We start from the raw sequence: 16938 nt of genomic DNA, 5'->3' as shown, positions 1-16938 counted from the left end.
TCAAGTTCAGATCTACTTTGGACTATACAGATGCTGCCAAGATTTGAAATCCAGCCAAGTGAGAACCCCAGTGGTCTTGCCTGATTAAAGATTTCAAGATTTGGCCGAACTGAATTACACTACAATTAATTCTGCCCATTGCTGGGAGGTTTCTTTCTCTTCCATCCTTCTGCTTCTTTTCTGAAGACCGCATGCAAAGCAAGCCAAATAGCAGTGGAAGTAGAAGTATTTTTGTCTCCAGTGTCTGGGAAGATTGAAAATAAAACAAGCTTGAACATCAGTAGCCTTCACTTAAGCTTTAAAATGGCAGGTTCAGCTAGGGAAGGCTGAAGCCGTGTTTTCCTCTGTCATTACCAGCTGTGCAGAGAAGTGGCTCCAGGACATTCAGTAATCCCGCTGGTTTCACACAGGTGTCAGGAGAAGTGAATCTGCCTTTGAATTTGGCTTTCTCTATGCTGTGATTGAGGACAGTAACTCATAATGAACACAGAGGGGTGCGGTTGTCCTCCAAGATCAATCCCCCGCTGTGCAGAGCTTTCCCACTTACTCTCTTATGGTATAGGGTGTATATGACTCACCCGAGGGCTATTGGCACTTCCCACAGGCAACTGGGGGAGCAGTCTTCTGTGTAGGAGTGTCCTAATGCAGTGATGATGAAACGTGGAAACCTGCCTAGCCTCTTACTTATCCTTCTGTCTTTCTCAATAAATAAAATAAATTGGCTTCCCAGTAGCTTGATGGGAAGGGGGGGGGGGGGGGGGCGGTTCTGGCATGTTGCTGCTGATGAGTTTGTCATGCGGCTCATCCCTGCAGACCGAGCCTTTGAGTCAGACCACTGCCACGATGCTAGCTAAGGATTGCCCAAGGAGACCTGAGAGAGCTGCCCTCCAGCGTCTTGGTCTGCGGGGCTTCACCGCTCCCTGGGCACGGGGCCCTGGGGCCAGTCGGGTGGGCAGGGCGCAGGCCAGCACAGCTGATGCACAGTGGCCCTAATGACACAAGGACATTGAGACTTGATCAAGACTGCAAACCAGACATGCTAGGAGAAGTACAGTAATTATTATTATAACACCTGCACCCCTAGGATCTCCCACCACTTTTGGAGAGCATTTGCTGTTCCTCACTGTAGGAGATGACTGCAACCGGGCAAACCTGACACTGTTGGCCTCTATCACGGCACCGAGGAACTGTAGTGGGCTTGAATTATCACACACACACTCAAGCTGATGGGACTAAATGGGCTTGTGATTTTTCTAGGTACCCCAGCAACAATATGTGGTAGCCCAGCCTGCAGAGCTGAGCATGCAAAGGACTCATCAACTTCATCGGGGGCAAAAAATTTATGCTCAGGGTGTTATTTGTGCTTGGTTGCTCCTTTGCTTTTCCGCTTCTCTTGTGGAGAAGATGCCGTTTTGAGGCATAAACCTCTTTGGATATAACTGTAGAGCATAGCCCTGCTTCATGCTCTGAGCCAGTGTCCTTTTGGTTCCATTGCTGTTTTCTGAGTTCATATGCGATCTCCACCTTTGTACTGTTACTTGTCCCTAGCATCACCAGTATGGCTCCACCTCACCCATATGCACTAGCTTTTAGGGTAACCCAATAGCTAAAGATCCTGTACAAGCCACAGCTGGGAGTCCCAGCTCTGTTACATCTCCAGGGTGATAGTTGCCTTTATTTTCCATGCAGGGGAATGAAATACCTAGTTTTGTTACATTTTTCAATCCCATGCTTGTACAAATAGGCAGTTATCCATGTTTTTGTGTAACTTATCTCTACAGGTGTGTGGGTGGTATAACATTCACCCTTCATTAGTATGTATTCAAACCAATGAAGGAGATAACAGTAGACAGCAACATCCTTGTATCTGTGTCAAATGGATATTTCACAGATGGCAGAGCTTTCTTTTCAGAAGAGTAGTATCTGCTGCCAGGTTTCAGATATAACTGAAGGTATGTGTACATACTGCACTTGTCTGAGAACCAGGAGGCTACAGAAAGAGTGTTATACCAGTTATTCAGCTCTTCATTCACTGTAAACTAAAAGCTTCTCGTTTTGTGAGGCAAGGTATGGGGATAGTTGCTCTGCGTGCAGCCAGATCACCCTTCCAGGAGTGCCAGTCTTCCTTTTTAGGGCAATGTTTTTCAAGGGTTTTGTGAATAGACCCTCCTTTTCTTGTTCATCTGTTGTTGCATGAAACCCCTTCAGAGCAACTCACCTCAGCCCAGGAGCTGCTTACCACCTTTAAGTGCATGTAGCTCCTCACATCTCCCAGGCAAGGGAGTGGAAATCAGCTATAATTACTGGCTGCATATGTAAATCCACACTCCTCCACACTGGGAAAACAGGGCTGCTGCCAACAGCTAAGAGGTGTTCACTGTTTTTGGCTGAGCTAAATCCTTGCAACCACTACTTTTATCTTTTCACCTTTAATGATTAATTCATCATTAATACTTGTTTTTATTTGTTTCAAATTAAACAGTCTGGAGGTTTTTGCTCAAGCTTTGCAAGCCTTTTTGAATGCTGCCAGTTGGGATCCACCACTTGGAAACCATCCTTCTGGTGGCTTGGTCTGCTTCTTGTGGAAATCAGGGATATTCCTGAAATCAGAGATGTCACTGATACAGGGATATTCCTGTTGGCTTAAATGGGCTGCAGGTCCTACTGTAGGAATCCAAGCATTTCAGAAGGTTATTTGGTCCTAATCTTCCCTCTAGAGCTGCAAGTTATTGCAACAGAAGAACCAGAACTTGAATTTCTTTTTCTTGAAAGGCTACTGAGCAGCATTCACATGATGATGCTTGAGACAACTGAACACAAGGTCAGCACCTAACTCTGGGTGTGCAGTCTAGGAATCCCTTATTTCTATTCTTGAAATGCCTATGTTTATGTGGGATTACAAAGTTCAACCAGTGCCTAGCGAAATCCCATACATCTGTGCTGGAGATGTTCAGCCTTTGTCTGAGCTCTGTTGTGATGCGGACGCAAAGCAGAACAGGGCGTAACCTCAGCCTGTGTCCCGGGGAAGCAACGAGTCTGTGGGCTCATTCGTTGTATGCTTAATGGACCCAGCGGCACGCCCAGCACAACAACTGGAGTCAGCTATTGTTTCAGAAACTGTCAGGATGCTGCCTCCAGCATCCCTTTTGCACTGTGCGTGATGGCTAGAAAGTACCTCCAGGAGGAAAACACATGTGCTCTGGGCCTGAGGAGGTCCATATGTCTCTCTTCCCTTCCCAGGAGGGAACCAGGCTATTTTTTAAGATGAGCAAACACTCCCCCCTTCTTCAAGCTGCACTGCTGTGTGGAATGGTGCAGGAAGGCATGGCAACATGCAGACTGCAAATGCCCCTGGCAGTGAAGGAGCCAGACCAGTCTCTGCTCACAGGATCTGGAGAAATTAGAAAGGAAGGATTACGCTGCTAGGGACTATAACATGAGGTAGGGCACAGATCAGAAATTGCCAGGTGTATGTGGGTAGGTTTTGTCACAGCCCGTTAGTATTACAGCTGCTTAACTACACAGCTCAGGTTTCCAGCTGCAAAATGTCTCCAACTTGACATTATCACCATAGAATCTCATGAGAGTGTTTTATGAACATGGTATGCAAGGCTGGCATTCGTGATAGAGGACATGCCACGCTGGGGAAGAAAGGCCATTGAAATTGCTGGAAAGATTTCTGGGTCTTCACCCTTGAGTATCAGGAGATCACAGAGGTGATGAGTAGGATCTGAAATATGAAATGGAAATAGGTCAAGTTGTATAAGCATGATTCAAGGTCTCCTGACACCTCTCCATCCTTGCTCCTCCATGTGGTGCATTATACCCTCATGTAAGCCCCAAAGAAGGCAGCTGCATTGATAGCAGAATCACTCAGCATCCTGCTAAAGCACCGGCTCAGGACAAATCCCATTGTGGCTCATTTCTTTGCAAATAGTGAGAAATAGAAAATTACATGCCAAATTGAAGTGTTAAATCCTGAAATAACTAAACTGGCAAAAAAATGTTAGTTTAAAAATCATCACCATCTTCTAAGGCTAATAGAAGCAGGTCTTTTGGTGAGCATCTCTCTCTCTCCTGAATTTTGGCTGCCCCTGTTTCATTTGAACGCCTGCTCTGAGCCACTGCTTCTTGCTACCAGCACTGGGGCTTTTCATCACAGTCTCCTCTTCAGTCACAGCCGAGGGAAGGTGTACGAAGTGATTCATCCCTCCACGTTTGCCTTTGTGTCCCATCTTCTAGGGCATCCAGGGTCTTTCTCTTCTAGTTGGTTTTCCAAAGCAGACAGAACAGTATGATGATGTTTCCTCCCTGAGCCAATTGACCTGACGGAAGCGTAGAGATCTTAAAGATATTAGTAAAGACATTAATTTCCTCCATGTGTTGTGAGCAGTCTGTGGTTTGGAGACAACATGTGACCCCAAAGTTCAACTCCTTGGCCTTTTAGCCACAGAGATTTAGCTAATCTTGCCAGGCAGTCAACATATGGGCACAGAACCATCTGGCTTTGAGCTGGAATTAGCTCTCCCTTGCCCAGTTGTTAGATCAAGCAAGGCACTATGGACAAATGGGTGGGAACAAAAGGTATTGCGGTGGTAGGAGATCAGAGGAGGTCAAAAAAGCTGTCTGGCTGTGAGCCATAGCACAATTTCTGTCTTTCTGCTCATAAATGCAAGTTCTCTTTCATTTTTAGTATAAGGGAGTATTCAATACTGAATCAAATAAACCTCCTCCAGCTCTTTGCAATAAGCAAATTAAGGATGTAACTTCCAAAAAAATAGCAATCTAAATGCAGTAACAGAGAAAAAGAAGATGTTTTGGCTTTGTAAGCATTATAGATCCACCTTTGCTAAGAAAAACTGACATCTGTTTGGCTTTGTTCACATCTCTGCTCTGTGTCTAGTTGAGGTTTTGCTACCTTTCACGTTATTTGCATATGTGTTTGTGAGTGAGAAAGAAGGAGACTGCTGATCTGAGATGGTGCAGACCAAAGCCCTTTCTGCAGCCACAGAAGCTGTCACCACTGCAGTAGCACATCCTTGTTGGCTGCAGGCGGGCGGTACAATGTGTGGGATGTGAAGTAGTAGAAATTAATCTCAGTGCCATTAAACATTCCACTTTTCTTCTAAAACTGTCTCCAAAGATGTCCATTTCCAGAGAGTGTGGATGGCTTGATGATATAAATCTGATAGTCTTTATTTACTGTGGGCTGCTGAACCCTTGGATGGTACTAATCCAAGGCTACTATCTCCGTGTTGGCATAAGCATTTTTAGATTTATGATCTTCCAACCCAGAACTTCACTTTTATGTGCAAAAGAAAATAAAATCAACCAACTCCCCCCATTTTTTTCCCTTTGCAAACTTTACTGCAGGCAGGCCCAACCTGTGCAGTTCCTGCTTGCTTCTTGTGAAACGCTTGGGGCCACCTCTCATGGCTGCTTGGAGTCATCGTACGGTGCTGTCAGCAGACTATTTGCTGACTGTGCAGTGGTGGTGTAAAAGGCATTCCTGTTGAGTGGCCTGAAATCATCATGGAGACAAAAGGTTTCAGTCTGAGATATAAAATCCCACAAGACAGTTTGTACCCAGTTTGAGGGGGAAAGGTCTGCTATAAATTCACCTTTTGCAAGATAGAAGATACCAGAGACTCGATGGATGAGAAAAACCTGATAAATACCAACTGCACAAAGAAAAAAAAAATAATCTTGAACTGGAGTTTACATTTCTTCTTTTCACACCAGAAAGTCCACGTGGGAGGGAAACCTGGACGATGGGAGAAGTGTCATGCTGAACTCTGCTCACACAAATATCAGTGAGGCTATATGGGGAGTATCCATCTGTAAAATAACCATCCTGGAGGATGTTTGCAGACTATGGGATAAGAAAGGGAGGAGATAGAGGTAGAGATATAGTACTTCATGTCATACATGTCCGGTTGATTTTCAAAGGTCCAAATTGTAAGAGGCCTTGCATCAAGGTAAGGCACTGCAAATCCTATGGACAGAATCAGTATTTGAAGGTTTTCCAGACCAGGAGCATTGGGCAGAGCTCTGCTGCAGTCAGCCAGCCATTTCCAGGACAGCCATCAGTTTCTTTCCCTGTACCAACCCTTGCCATCTCACCCTGTTCCCCTCTTAGCAGACTTGTCACATTTTCCCCTTGGGAGCAGGCTGGTTTGTACCCATGAGTTCTCACATTATTACAAGCCATCCTGAAGATTTTTTGATAGTTTTCTTTCATGTGGAAAATGATCTGATACGATCACTGTGTGAATATGTGTGAGACTATCCTAAAATCTGTTGAAATTATTGACTCATTTCAACCGAATAAGGCAGCTGAGCAGAGGTAAGCTTCCAGTGTCCTCCAGAGCAGAAGCTGTGATTTAAGCACTTCCCTTGGCCAGCTAGTGAATTCATCAAGCCCAGTAACCCCCATGGTGCTGGCAAAACTCTCTGCAGTGTCTATGTGGAAATAGTGGAACATTTATTCGCAAAGACATTTGGTTACTCAAAGCTACAAATCCTTACAGACTCAGGCTTTGTTAGTTCTGGCTTTCACAAAATTATTTGTGCTTTCTTGTGGCATTTTATCCATGACACGTGCTGTTCACGGAGGTGCAGCATTAAATGTCATGTCTTGCAAATGTAACACTCTGACTCAGAAAGAGTTGTTACGGAGGGAACCTGCCCTACTTAAATGGCTCTTGTGTTTGCCCAAGGATTTTCTTCAGTATTCTTCTAACTGATCCTAGTTTTCAGTGTTAAATATGATGGATGTTAATGTATTTCAATCGTAGTTTATAGCAAGCCTTTGCAGCCGGGGTATTTAACATGTTCTCCTGGCAGCTCAGCAGCCAAAGCAACAGCAAAATCTGGGTCCTCTGCTTTTGTCTGTGCAGAACGCTGCCCCTCTACTTAACAATTCGCAGCAATATACAACGCGTTTGCTTTCAGCTCTTTGGCCTCTGGGATGGTCAGGAGCTGGCAGAGATGTACAGGAAGCCCAGTCATTAAAGGATTTAGTTTCCCTTATTGTACATCAACTTCCATGTTTTAATCCTTTGCTTCTTAAAATCAATCTCCAGCCAAAGGCCATAGAATGTATTGGGTTTTGGTGGGTTTTTTTCTGGCGAATGTTGAAGTGAGTTTTGCCCATTAGGGCTAGTTCTGGAGCTACAGGGCTTGTGCTTTTCTGGTGGCAGCAAGTAGGACGTGGCGGCTCTGTGCTGGCCAGTGGTGAGGGTGACTTCTAGCATCACAGGAGTGCCACGCCATGTGCTCATCACTCCTCCCAACGCCGCAGCACACCCAGTTTGTCATGATGGAAACTGTCATGCAGGGCCAAATGCCACTCCTGGTCAAGTCAAGTCTTGTTTCAGCTCCTTCAGAGGCAGATGTTTCTTCAGGAGCACTAAACGTTGTAGCAGTCAGGGAAAAATGACCATTCCCTTATCAATGCTCTTGTGCAACAACTCCGCAGCAAGCAAAGGGGACCGGTCTGTGCTTGGGGCTCTGCAGCAGATCAAACGATCTCTCGTCGGCCCTTGTTTGCACAGCTGCCATGCTCGGAAAAGTCGCACAAAGTCATTAGTTGCCCAGTTCAGCTTGCTTCTTAAAGTCTTGGCTAGGAATTTGCTCATATGTTAAAATATTGCTCAGGTGCAGCATCGCCTCCATTCGTTTGTGTTGTTGACACCTTTTTGACAGCACATGGGCAGAATCATAGACCTGAAAGGCTGGAGGGGAAACTTGATAGTTTTGTGTAGCTGCATCGAGCCTTGTGGCTCATGTCTGCCTGCGGCACGGCATCCAAACCAATGCTTCTCTGAAAATGGTGAATCCATCCATTCTTTTCATAGTTTCTTAGCAGGATTAATCACTCTTCGTGGGTTTTTTTGTATATTTAATTTCCCCAATTCTCACTTCTAGAGTTATTTTCCTCTTCTTTGTCCCTTGGGTTGCAGCATCTCATGGGCCTTGTAAGGTGAAGAGTCCTGAGTGAACGGGCCTCAGAATATTCCTGAAAACGAACAAAGCAGCAGGGGCTGGAGGTAGCACCTACCCTTCATGTCACAGATGGGGGGATTTGCGGGGACACATCAGAGTGTGAGCAGCACCTGGGGTTTGTCAGGAAGGAGGGAGGGCATCAGGGAAAACAGCAAGTGTGATGAAGGGGAGGTTCAAAGGGTGGTAAGGGAGATTTTCTTAGCTGGATGTTTCCTTGTTCATAACAATTTACGTAATCTGATCTAATTTGCTTTAACCAAACCCGTGTTTTGATGTTCACTTTCAGGGCTTTTTTTCTTTCTTTGGAAACAATTAATGGGAACTGCTGTCACCCCAGCCCATGTCCGTGTCCCCTCTGCTACAGCCATAATGTTGCACCATCACGTACTGCAACAACATCGATGCATTGCTTTGTGCAGAATTAAACCAGGGCAGGTTTATCTATTGCAGCATAGTTGGGAACGGGGGAGGCTGGAGAGGGAGGAAAGAGGGAAGAAAAAGGATGTAGAAGAGTGGGGTTAAGAACCTCTCACTGACATGGGAAGGCGAAGGGATGGGAATAATAAGGCCCATTGGTTAAGATGATACTCTGGGGTCGGGGGATCTAGTTTCTTGGCCCCCTCTGTTCCCTCTTCTCATGTGTTTACAGAAAAACTTCTAACGTTCTGCACACCGCTTTCCCATTTGTAAAATGAGAGCAGTGCCTTTTAAAAAAAATAAATCCTGGCAGGTCTTGAGGAGATCAGTCTGGTGGGTATTTCTGCTAAGAGAGATCACCACTGGGGCTGTGTGGAGGCATTTGGAGGCTTAGCAGAATGAATCCTCTGAACCTTTGAGATTTACTCGGCACTTCTAGAGGAGAATAAAAGTGGAGTTAATTAAGCCATTCCCAAATCCCTTCTCATCCGTGACCATCAAGTAGCTGCTGCTGCACAGTGCTTTCCTCGGCTCTTGATGTACCCAAGCATCTGATCGAGCCAGAAGTGTCTGACTGTTACCCGCATGTCTGCCACCACCGACCTGCTTGCAGAGGAGTGGGACAAACTCATCCCAATCTCCATTGGCCTTTGTGGTACCTGCAAAATGCTGTGACGATACCACACCTGATTTCCCGAACACCCAGGGGGGGTGTTACTGTAATGAACAGTATTCAGCCTTGAAGGGTTAGTTATTGTGTATCAGGGCTCTAGGCGATTGCTCACCCGTGCTTTAAAGGGAAGAAAGGCTCACACTAATTTCTGCCAGTGGCGTGTTGCTGGCTGCAGTGACCTCTGCTGGGAAGCCCACGGCTGCTCTGGTCCAGCTTCAGCAACACAACCCACAACTTGATCTAAACCGTAGATTTCTCCCCAAGTGATTTCCATCGATTTTTTTTTTTTTTTTAAATTTTGACTTCCGTTTTCCTTTAGATGGCTTGTCATTTGAGAGCCCATCTGAGTAGAGAGATGCTGTGCAGGACAAGCTGCTTCATTTGCAGGCGTGTGATGTGCACTTCACCAGCAATGTTAAGCACTGCGTAACTTCACAATTAAGGCCTTGCTGGTCTTGGGGAGGCTGAGAAAGAGGGGGAAAAAAATGACTCCTTCCCATCTCAGCAAGCCACTCCGGTGCAGTGGCCAGCAGTGGCTGGGGTGGCTGGTGTGCACAGGCATCACCTCCCAAAGGGACAGCTTCTTCCGAACACTCTCATCCCTATGGGGGTGGCTCCCCTTGTGCGTTGAGGGTGATTCAGCCTCTTCTGCTGCCTTCTTTCAGGTTACACTTTATATTGGCTGCCTCCCTGAATCCCACGTGCTCACGTCCTGCGTCTGGTTTCAAAGAGGGGCTCAATACAGAGGACCCTGCAGTGGTAGGACTGAGCCTGTTCTCCACCCTTCACTTTAGAACTGAGCAAGTTTATCTGCCGTCGGAGGGCCCAGCGGCACAGTGCCCATTTGGTTTGCAAATCAGAAAGAGGAGACGGTCTCGCGGCAACCCTCAGCGTGCGGTGTTGCATGTCCGATGAGCTCTTTTCTGGCCTCTGCCTCCCCTAGCTATTTGTCTTTGTGGGTAACCCACCCATTAGCCACGTGTGTGACAGTTTGGTGTTGCTGGTAGCTGTCTCAGAGGGGGTTAGGTTGGTTTGGGGAACCTCTGAGGTTCTCAAAAATAGGAATGCAAAGCATTAATATGTGCATGGTAAAAACTATATGGCAGACTAAGTTGGAGGCTTTAAACCATGTAGATTATTTGTATTAAAACTGCCTTCTTGATCATGATGGTATGCAGTACACAAACAATTGCTTGAATGTGCCTGTACACAAAGGAAAATGTATAAATACATACAATAATTTTCATTAAAAGTGGCTATTTACTTGAAATGTCATCTGGGATCCTAGTGTACCTTCAACAAGGCAAAACTGCCCTTGCCCTAACTGTAACCCTTAAGGGACTGGGCACTAGACCTGCACAGCAAAATAGAGGTTTTGCAAACATGAGCTGCGTAAAGCCAAGTGGGTGGTGTGTTGGTTTCCTGTTGTCAGTATTAAGAACTTAATTTGTGATGCAGTCTACCTGGAAATTTTGCTAAAATATAATGGGATTTTCCAGATATTTGTGGAGAGTGAGGAGCCTACTCATGTATTTGTTGCTCTGACATTCTGTAGTATGTTATATTTGAGTTCACTTATTGTTGATGTTAAATTTCCTGTTTGTGAAGGTCGTTATATGAAGGGAGCTTTTGATGACTGATAATGGGTGTAAATTCAGGTCAGTCATAATCTTTCCAGTGAATTCAGAGGAAATTGGATTAGTCTGCATTCTTACAGGAAAGATCCTGTTGGGTGTAGGGGACCTTCTGCTCTTAGTATCTTCATGCAGATGTTAGGACACTTAGGACACTTGAGACCATTGAGGATGAGGTCCTGACATGTGATTAAGCATCTTAATTAAGCTACTTGAACCTTGAAACATGTAGGGGGTTTTGCATTTGCTGATGATGCATTTTTACTTTCTTTCTGAATGTGTCCATCTGTTGGTTAATGAGTGGTTTCTGCTTAGCATTTCCCAACTTTCTCTCGCTCTTAGAATGATTGTCTGAAATTGGTGTAATTAATATTCTCCCCCTGGAGTTGTGCTGGTAGTTGCTTTAGGGTTTGCAAAAGTTAAATGTATCCTTTGGAAATTATTGGTAAGCATATAAGGAGCAAACCCAGAGAGGCATTGCTCTAGTAGTTAATTAGATGTATGCTTATAGAGATGATTTCTCTCTTTAAAGCTAGCGTTTTGACAAGAGGCTTAGTGGGAATGATGGGTGGGAATGGTGAGGATGTAGAAAACCTGTGAAGATGCTTACAGCCATTGCACAGAAAGCACATGGTCCTTAATAACACTGCAGGGAAATTTGGATGTCTAGACAAGGTATGACATCGGAGCAGGACGAATTTGGAGGGAAGGAGCATGGGGCTATCATACAGCTGCTGCCTGCCTGTGCCACTTCTGTGTGGGGGCAAATCCCTGCCTTCTCCCTGGCAGCCCGCAAGCTGCCTCCGTCATTCCCTCGCACCCTGCTTTGTTGCTGTCCTGAGACTTCAGCCTCCAACCAACCACCTTCATTCATCTGACATGGGAACTGTAAACCTCTAATGCCCCAGATACTTAACCCTCAAACATTTTGGCTTCAGAGAGGGCTAAAGGAATTTTCTGTGAGTAATAACAGTATTCTGGGCTGTGAAGCACTCCTGACTGTTTACTTTGGTCAAAATCTTATTTTATGATGTTGAATAAAGCACTGACAAGTAGTGTCTAACTAAAAATAGCTTTATGTTTTGCAGCCACTTAAAAAAAATAAAAATCACTGTTTCATCTTATCTTATATTGTGTTTTTTCAGGATCAAGCATGAAAATATAGTTGCCCTGGAAGACATCTATGAAAGTCCGAACCATTTATATCTGGTCATGCAATTGTAAGTACTGAACCTAATGAAGTTTTTGTGTCAGAATTGCCAACTCTTCTTGATCTGGTTTTCTTCTTTAACCCAAAAGATGGGATATGTGAGAGGTATTTGTCTTGTGTGCCACAGTCTGCAAAATCCCTGGCAGGTGGTTAAAAATGGATCTCCAGGTGTGATGGGCTGGGTTGTTGTGAAATTGAGAACTAAGGTGTTTTGTGAACAGTCTCACCCAAATCAAACCAGAGTGAAGAGGAGATGTTAGGGGGATCAGAACTGGCTCCGTACATACGGAGCTGCCACAGTTCAGTTCAATGTGACTCAACAGATACCTGCTCTGTACTGAGCAAGAGGTGACCCGAGGTGCCACATGTGCGTGGGTGCTGCATTTGCAAGAAAGCGTCATCCTTGTCTCAGCAGCAGTGGTAACTCATACCATTGTTCCTGACATGTTCCTCTCTCACCAGAGCCCTTCTTCTTCCTCATTATTCCCTTCTGATCCTGAGAAGACCAGGATCCCATCAGGTACATGATACACTGTGGCTGACCTGGTCCTTCTGTCACATCTGCCTGGAGGGAGGAGGGAAGTGACAGACAGATGCTCATACATTTTTTTCCCCCTCCTTCTGAAATCAATTAAAACCCATGAAGTTAAAATATTCTCTTACCAGCCTTATGCTCTCTCTTTTTCAGTTATGAGTTTACCTCAAATAAGAGCAGAGCAGACAGACAGGGCAGAGGGATAAATCACAGCTGGGAAGAGCCAGATATGCCATAGGGAATCCTGGAGCATCTGATAGAGGCATCTTTGGGATTAAACACCCCATGGGAAGCCCTTGGGGACTATGCTGGCCCCTTGGCTGTTAGTAATGTCCAGGCATGGAAATGTCATTAGAAGCTGTTCTGCTGGCAGTGTGGGAAGAAAAGTGGCCTCTAGATTTTTAATTCAGAGTGCTGCAAAAGGACTCGCACAGGAACATCAGTGTCGCACAAATTCCAACAAGCCAGCTGGTTTGTGGGAAGTACCAATTTTGTGATCAGTTGATTTACAAATCCTTATTTTTGTTTAATCTCTTTAGAAAAAAAATAAATCAATATTACTGCTACTTATTATTATCTTGTTTAATGTAGTGTAACCCTCACTTCTCTAGATTTTTTACATCCAGATCATTGGGTTATCTGAAATGTAAGTCTGTAATCATAGGTGACACTGAATATATATTAGTATAAGTTTCTACTTGCTCACAATTCACCACTTACTAGGGAATTATCCTTTCTGTTATAGCTGTAGTTGTAAACCCAGACAACTAATTTTCCAAGGGCCAAGCATTTAGCTGTTCCAGAGGGACACAGTTTCACACTTGCCCACCAGGGTGGGATGCCTGCCTGAAGTCAGCAGCCGGGAACCCATCTGCAGCATTCGAGGTGGCAGCTCTGAGCACTCCCCAGCCCTGACGAAGAGCTGTGCCTTGTGTTACAAGATAGACCAAGATATCCTGCATACAAATGCATTGAACTGAATCTGCCAGGGAGCAGCATCAATGCTTTTTATCTTTCCTATTAAGAAAAAGCAGGAAAACCCCTCAAAAACTACGGGGACGTTTTATTCGAATGTGGGCACACACTTGAATGCAGTCAAGTGACAGCACTGTAAAAAACCCACTCACACAGAGAGCCCGCGTGATGAACTTTGTGTGTGTGCAGCTTTTAATCTGCCTCAGCTATGGGGTACAACATATTAGCTTAAGCTTATTTTATTAGAGTCATTTGACGTTGTGCCAAGCTGTTGCCATTAGCCCTGCTTCCTGCTGTGAATCAAGCACGGCCGTGTTGTCCTCTGCTCTGCACAGAGTATTTCCAGGGAATAACCTTTCTGTGCTTTCTTGGAAAAGGGTTGTGTTATCCCAAGATGGCCAGGTATGCATTGCTGTGGACGTTGCATTAGGGATGGTGCAACCTCTGCGTTGCCTCTGAATTTTCATTAGTAGTTGGGATTTGGATCGATTGGCCTCAACAGTTGGGAGGCAACTCCACAAAGTCCAGAAGACTTAAAAGCGATTCTGCATGTCTCCTTTCCCAGTTTCTGTATAGGAGAAGGTGTGTACAGATAGATAATCTCTTGTTTCCAGGGTAACACCGACTTGTTGATACAATAGCTGCAAACCGTTGCATGGTGTGAGGTATCTATTTGTTAACATATCTGCCCTATTTATTATTACATTCCTTGTGGGTTTTTTAGCTTCTCATTTTTGTGCATTCCTCCTAAAGAAGACAACAGTTGCCTACATTTAAAACTGGGGCTTGATATGAAATAGAAGGGGTTCTGATCAAGCAGCTTTCAGGAAGCAGCACTGAGATTAAAAAAAAAAAGGGGGGGTAAAAATTAGGTCCACTCAAAGATCAGTATCATGGGCACCACAGATCTGAAATCCATATGCCCTTCTCCCTGGCTCACTGCTTGCTAAGTGGGCACTAACTGATGTTTCCCAAGGGAGACTTTTTTGTTGCATGGACGGCATTTTCATTACAAGCCTTTAGAGCACTCCTTGCAATTACAGCTCTTGAGCATCTCACACCACCTCTGTGGGAGGAGGCTTTTGGAGGAAGACCAAGACTCCCTGTTTATGTTTGCCTCATCTCCTATTACTTGAAAGCCATGCTTGTTAGCAGGCCTGCTTAAAAGATAAATATTTCACCTTGTTTATTCTGTCAAAGATATGGGCAAGCACAGGTGTCGGTGTCAGTGCTGCACTTGGTAGGAAGGGAGGTGAGGAGGCAGTTGTCCGTGTCTACTTGACAATTTATTCCTGCCAGTCCCTCTGGGAGCTCTTCACAGGGTTATGTAGCTGTTTGCGAATCTGTCCTGTGTGTTTCCTGGCACGTTCATGGGGAAATCAGATCTCTGGCCTGATTTCCCCACCTTGTTTTTATGTACATTGTATATAAGCCATCATAAAACTGCTCAAAGTGTCACAGTCCTCTTTGTGCAAGTAGACCAGAAGTCCGGCTTGGAGATCGCCAGATTTGAAAACTCAGAATTGCATGTGCTGTCTCAAAGCATTGATCTGTTCCTTAGAAACAGTTGGGTCATTTTTTCTGCATTTATTTTCCAAAAATATAGCATATTCCAACCCAGTGACTCTAAGTTTGGCAAGGTTATGGACAACTGTGTGCTGTCTTTTGCTCCAAGCACTATTACTTAGCTTTGGTATGAGGTGGAGTTACCAGTGCAGCTGCAAAGCAGAATACAGATGTAGGATAATCGCTGCCTCTTCTGTGATGATTCGGCTGAAATTTTGCAGGCACTATAGAGAAGTACTGTAGAGCATTTAGATTTTGCCATATTTCTATTAGGATGATGTGCTTTCAAACCAAGCAAACACCTGCTCCTTTCCAAACTTGGGGTTTCCTATAGTATTGTTAAGACCTAAATAGGCAACAAAGACGAACACTAAAATACTCTGAAAGTTTCATTCCTTCTTGATGCTGGGTGAGATTTCCCCAAAGGATATTGCAGAAGACAGGGGGAAATAAAGTGCTTTTAGAAATACAAGTTTTATTGAACTATGTCTCGACATGATAGTAAGCTTTGTTAGTGAGCAGGTACAGGATTTTTTGTTGCTGTTAGTGCCACTTGGCAAGAATTACCCTACTGTGTCTTCTAAGCTGTCTGCCTTACTTCACCTCATCAGTTTAGGGAAATAACCCTGATAACCTGTTGTCGTTAGTATTGTCAGGTACTAATTCTTCACTGGCATAATCGTCCTCTTTGGGTATTGATTCATTTTCTGCATGCTAGAAAGTCGTGCGTAAAAATGGATTTACATAAACACATCTTTTCCGTCTGAGTGTTATGGGACTGTTGGCAAATGCTGTTTCTGAATGTGCTGCCTGGGCAGGTCAGAGCAGATTCCCAAAGCTCGACTCTGACTTCATGCATATTGTTTGCCTGCATTGAAGCATGAACCAGCAAAGTTTGGTTTCCCGCAGATTTGTGTGCACCCTGCACTTGTCAAAGCTGCAGGAGCTGGGGCTGTTGCCTCTCCAAAAGGATATGGGGCCACATTAAAAATCGACGAAGACATTGATTTCCTTGTTCTCTATTCATCCCTATTTGCTTAAAATATGTAGGAACTTCGAATTTTTGCTATCTCTACTCTTCTGTCAAAGTTCACCCAATGGGTCAGGAGTTACTAAGGGCTGTAAAACTGGGACGGAGAGCCATTGCCTCACTGCCTTTGGAAAACAGGTAATAGGTCTAAAAGGCGCCTCCAAAACTTATGGAGCTGTCCCAGAGCAGGATATGCTGCCTGTACCGACTGGTCAGGCTTAGCAGATATTTTTCTAACCTGTTGTTAAGAATCTCCAGTCACATGGTCTCCAGGGAATCAACACCACTCTTTAATGTCCTTATGGGTACAGAGCATATGCTAATAACTAAGTCTTCCAGGCTGCAATTTTAACCTGCTATGCTGGAAGTCTTTTTTTCTCTAATTCCTCCTGAAAGTAACGTGACTGTTCAAATGGGGAAAGGCTACAGGAGCAGGCTCTGGAAAGCATGTAGCTAGGTAAGTAATGCTCAAACTTGGAACACCCACCTCTGAATTTCTCTGCACTTTTTTTTCACAGTCAAGAATAGTGCCAAATCCAGAGGAATTCCCGTTAATACCAGGATCTAGTTAAAGAAAGTGACAACTGTACTGCCAATCTGGTATAGCTTGCCACCCCTCTGGGGGGCTGTGCTCCCAAAGAGTGGGTCTGATCCTCTCAGTAGGAGGGCTGCTTTACCCAGGTCCTGTCATCTGGTGTTTCTGATTCTCCAGGGAAACCGGAGCGTTTTCCCTGTGTGAGGTCTTTTGAGGCTTTGACGTCTCTGCTGAGAACAAGCCTTTACGGCGAGCAGCCTGGTGCAGCCAACCCCGAAATGCTTCTCCCTACCTTCACAAAAAAAAAAAAACAGCCCAAACTGAGCCAAACCCCCTGACCTTGGGGTTTTTCCACC

General features: G+C 44.9%; 1 protein-coding gene across 1 annotated transcript in view; it reads left to right on the top strand.

Moving 5' to 3' along the window:
* The window catches only part of CAMK1D (calcium/calmodulin dependent protein kinase ID), a 222704-nt gene that overhangs the window by 125109 nt on the left and 80657 nt on the right, over nucleotides 1–16938 (top strand). Inside the window, exon 3 of the mRNA XM_086474695.1 lies at nucleotides 11877–11951. Coding sequence (XP_086330821.1) covers nucleotides 11877–11951 — 75 coding nt within the window. The remainder of the gene's footprint in view (nucleotides 1–11876; nucleotides 11952–16938) is intronic.

Source organism: Leptosomus discolor, chromosome 1, assembly GCF_034619465.1.
Source record: "Leptosomus discolor isolate bLepDis1 chromosome 1, bLepDis1.hap2, whole genome shotgun sequence".
Lineage (NCBI taxonomy): Eukaryota > Metazoa > Chordata > Aves > Leptosomiformes > Leptosomidae > Leptosomus > Leptosomus discolor.
Note: the sequence above shows the minus strand (reverse complement) of the source record. Positions and strands in the feature narration are given on the sequence as shown.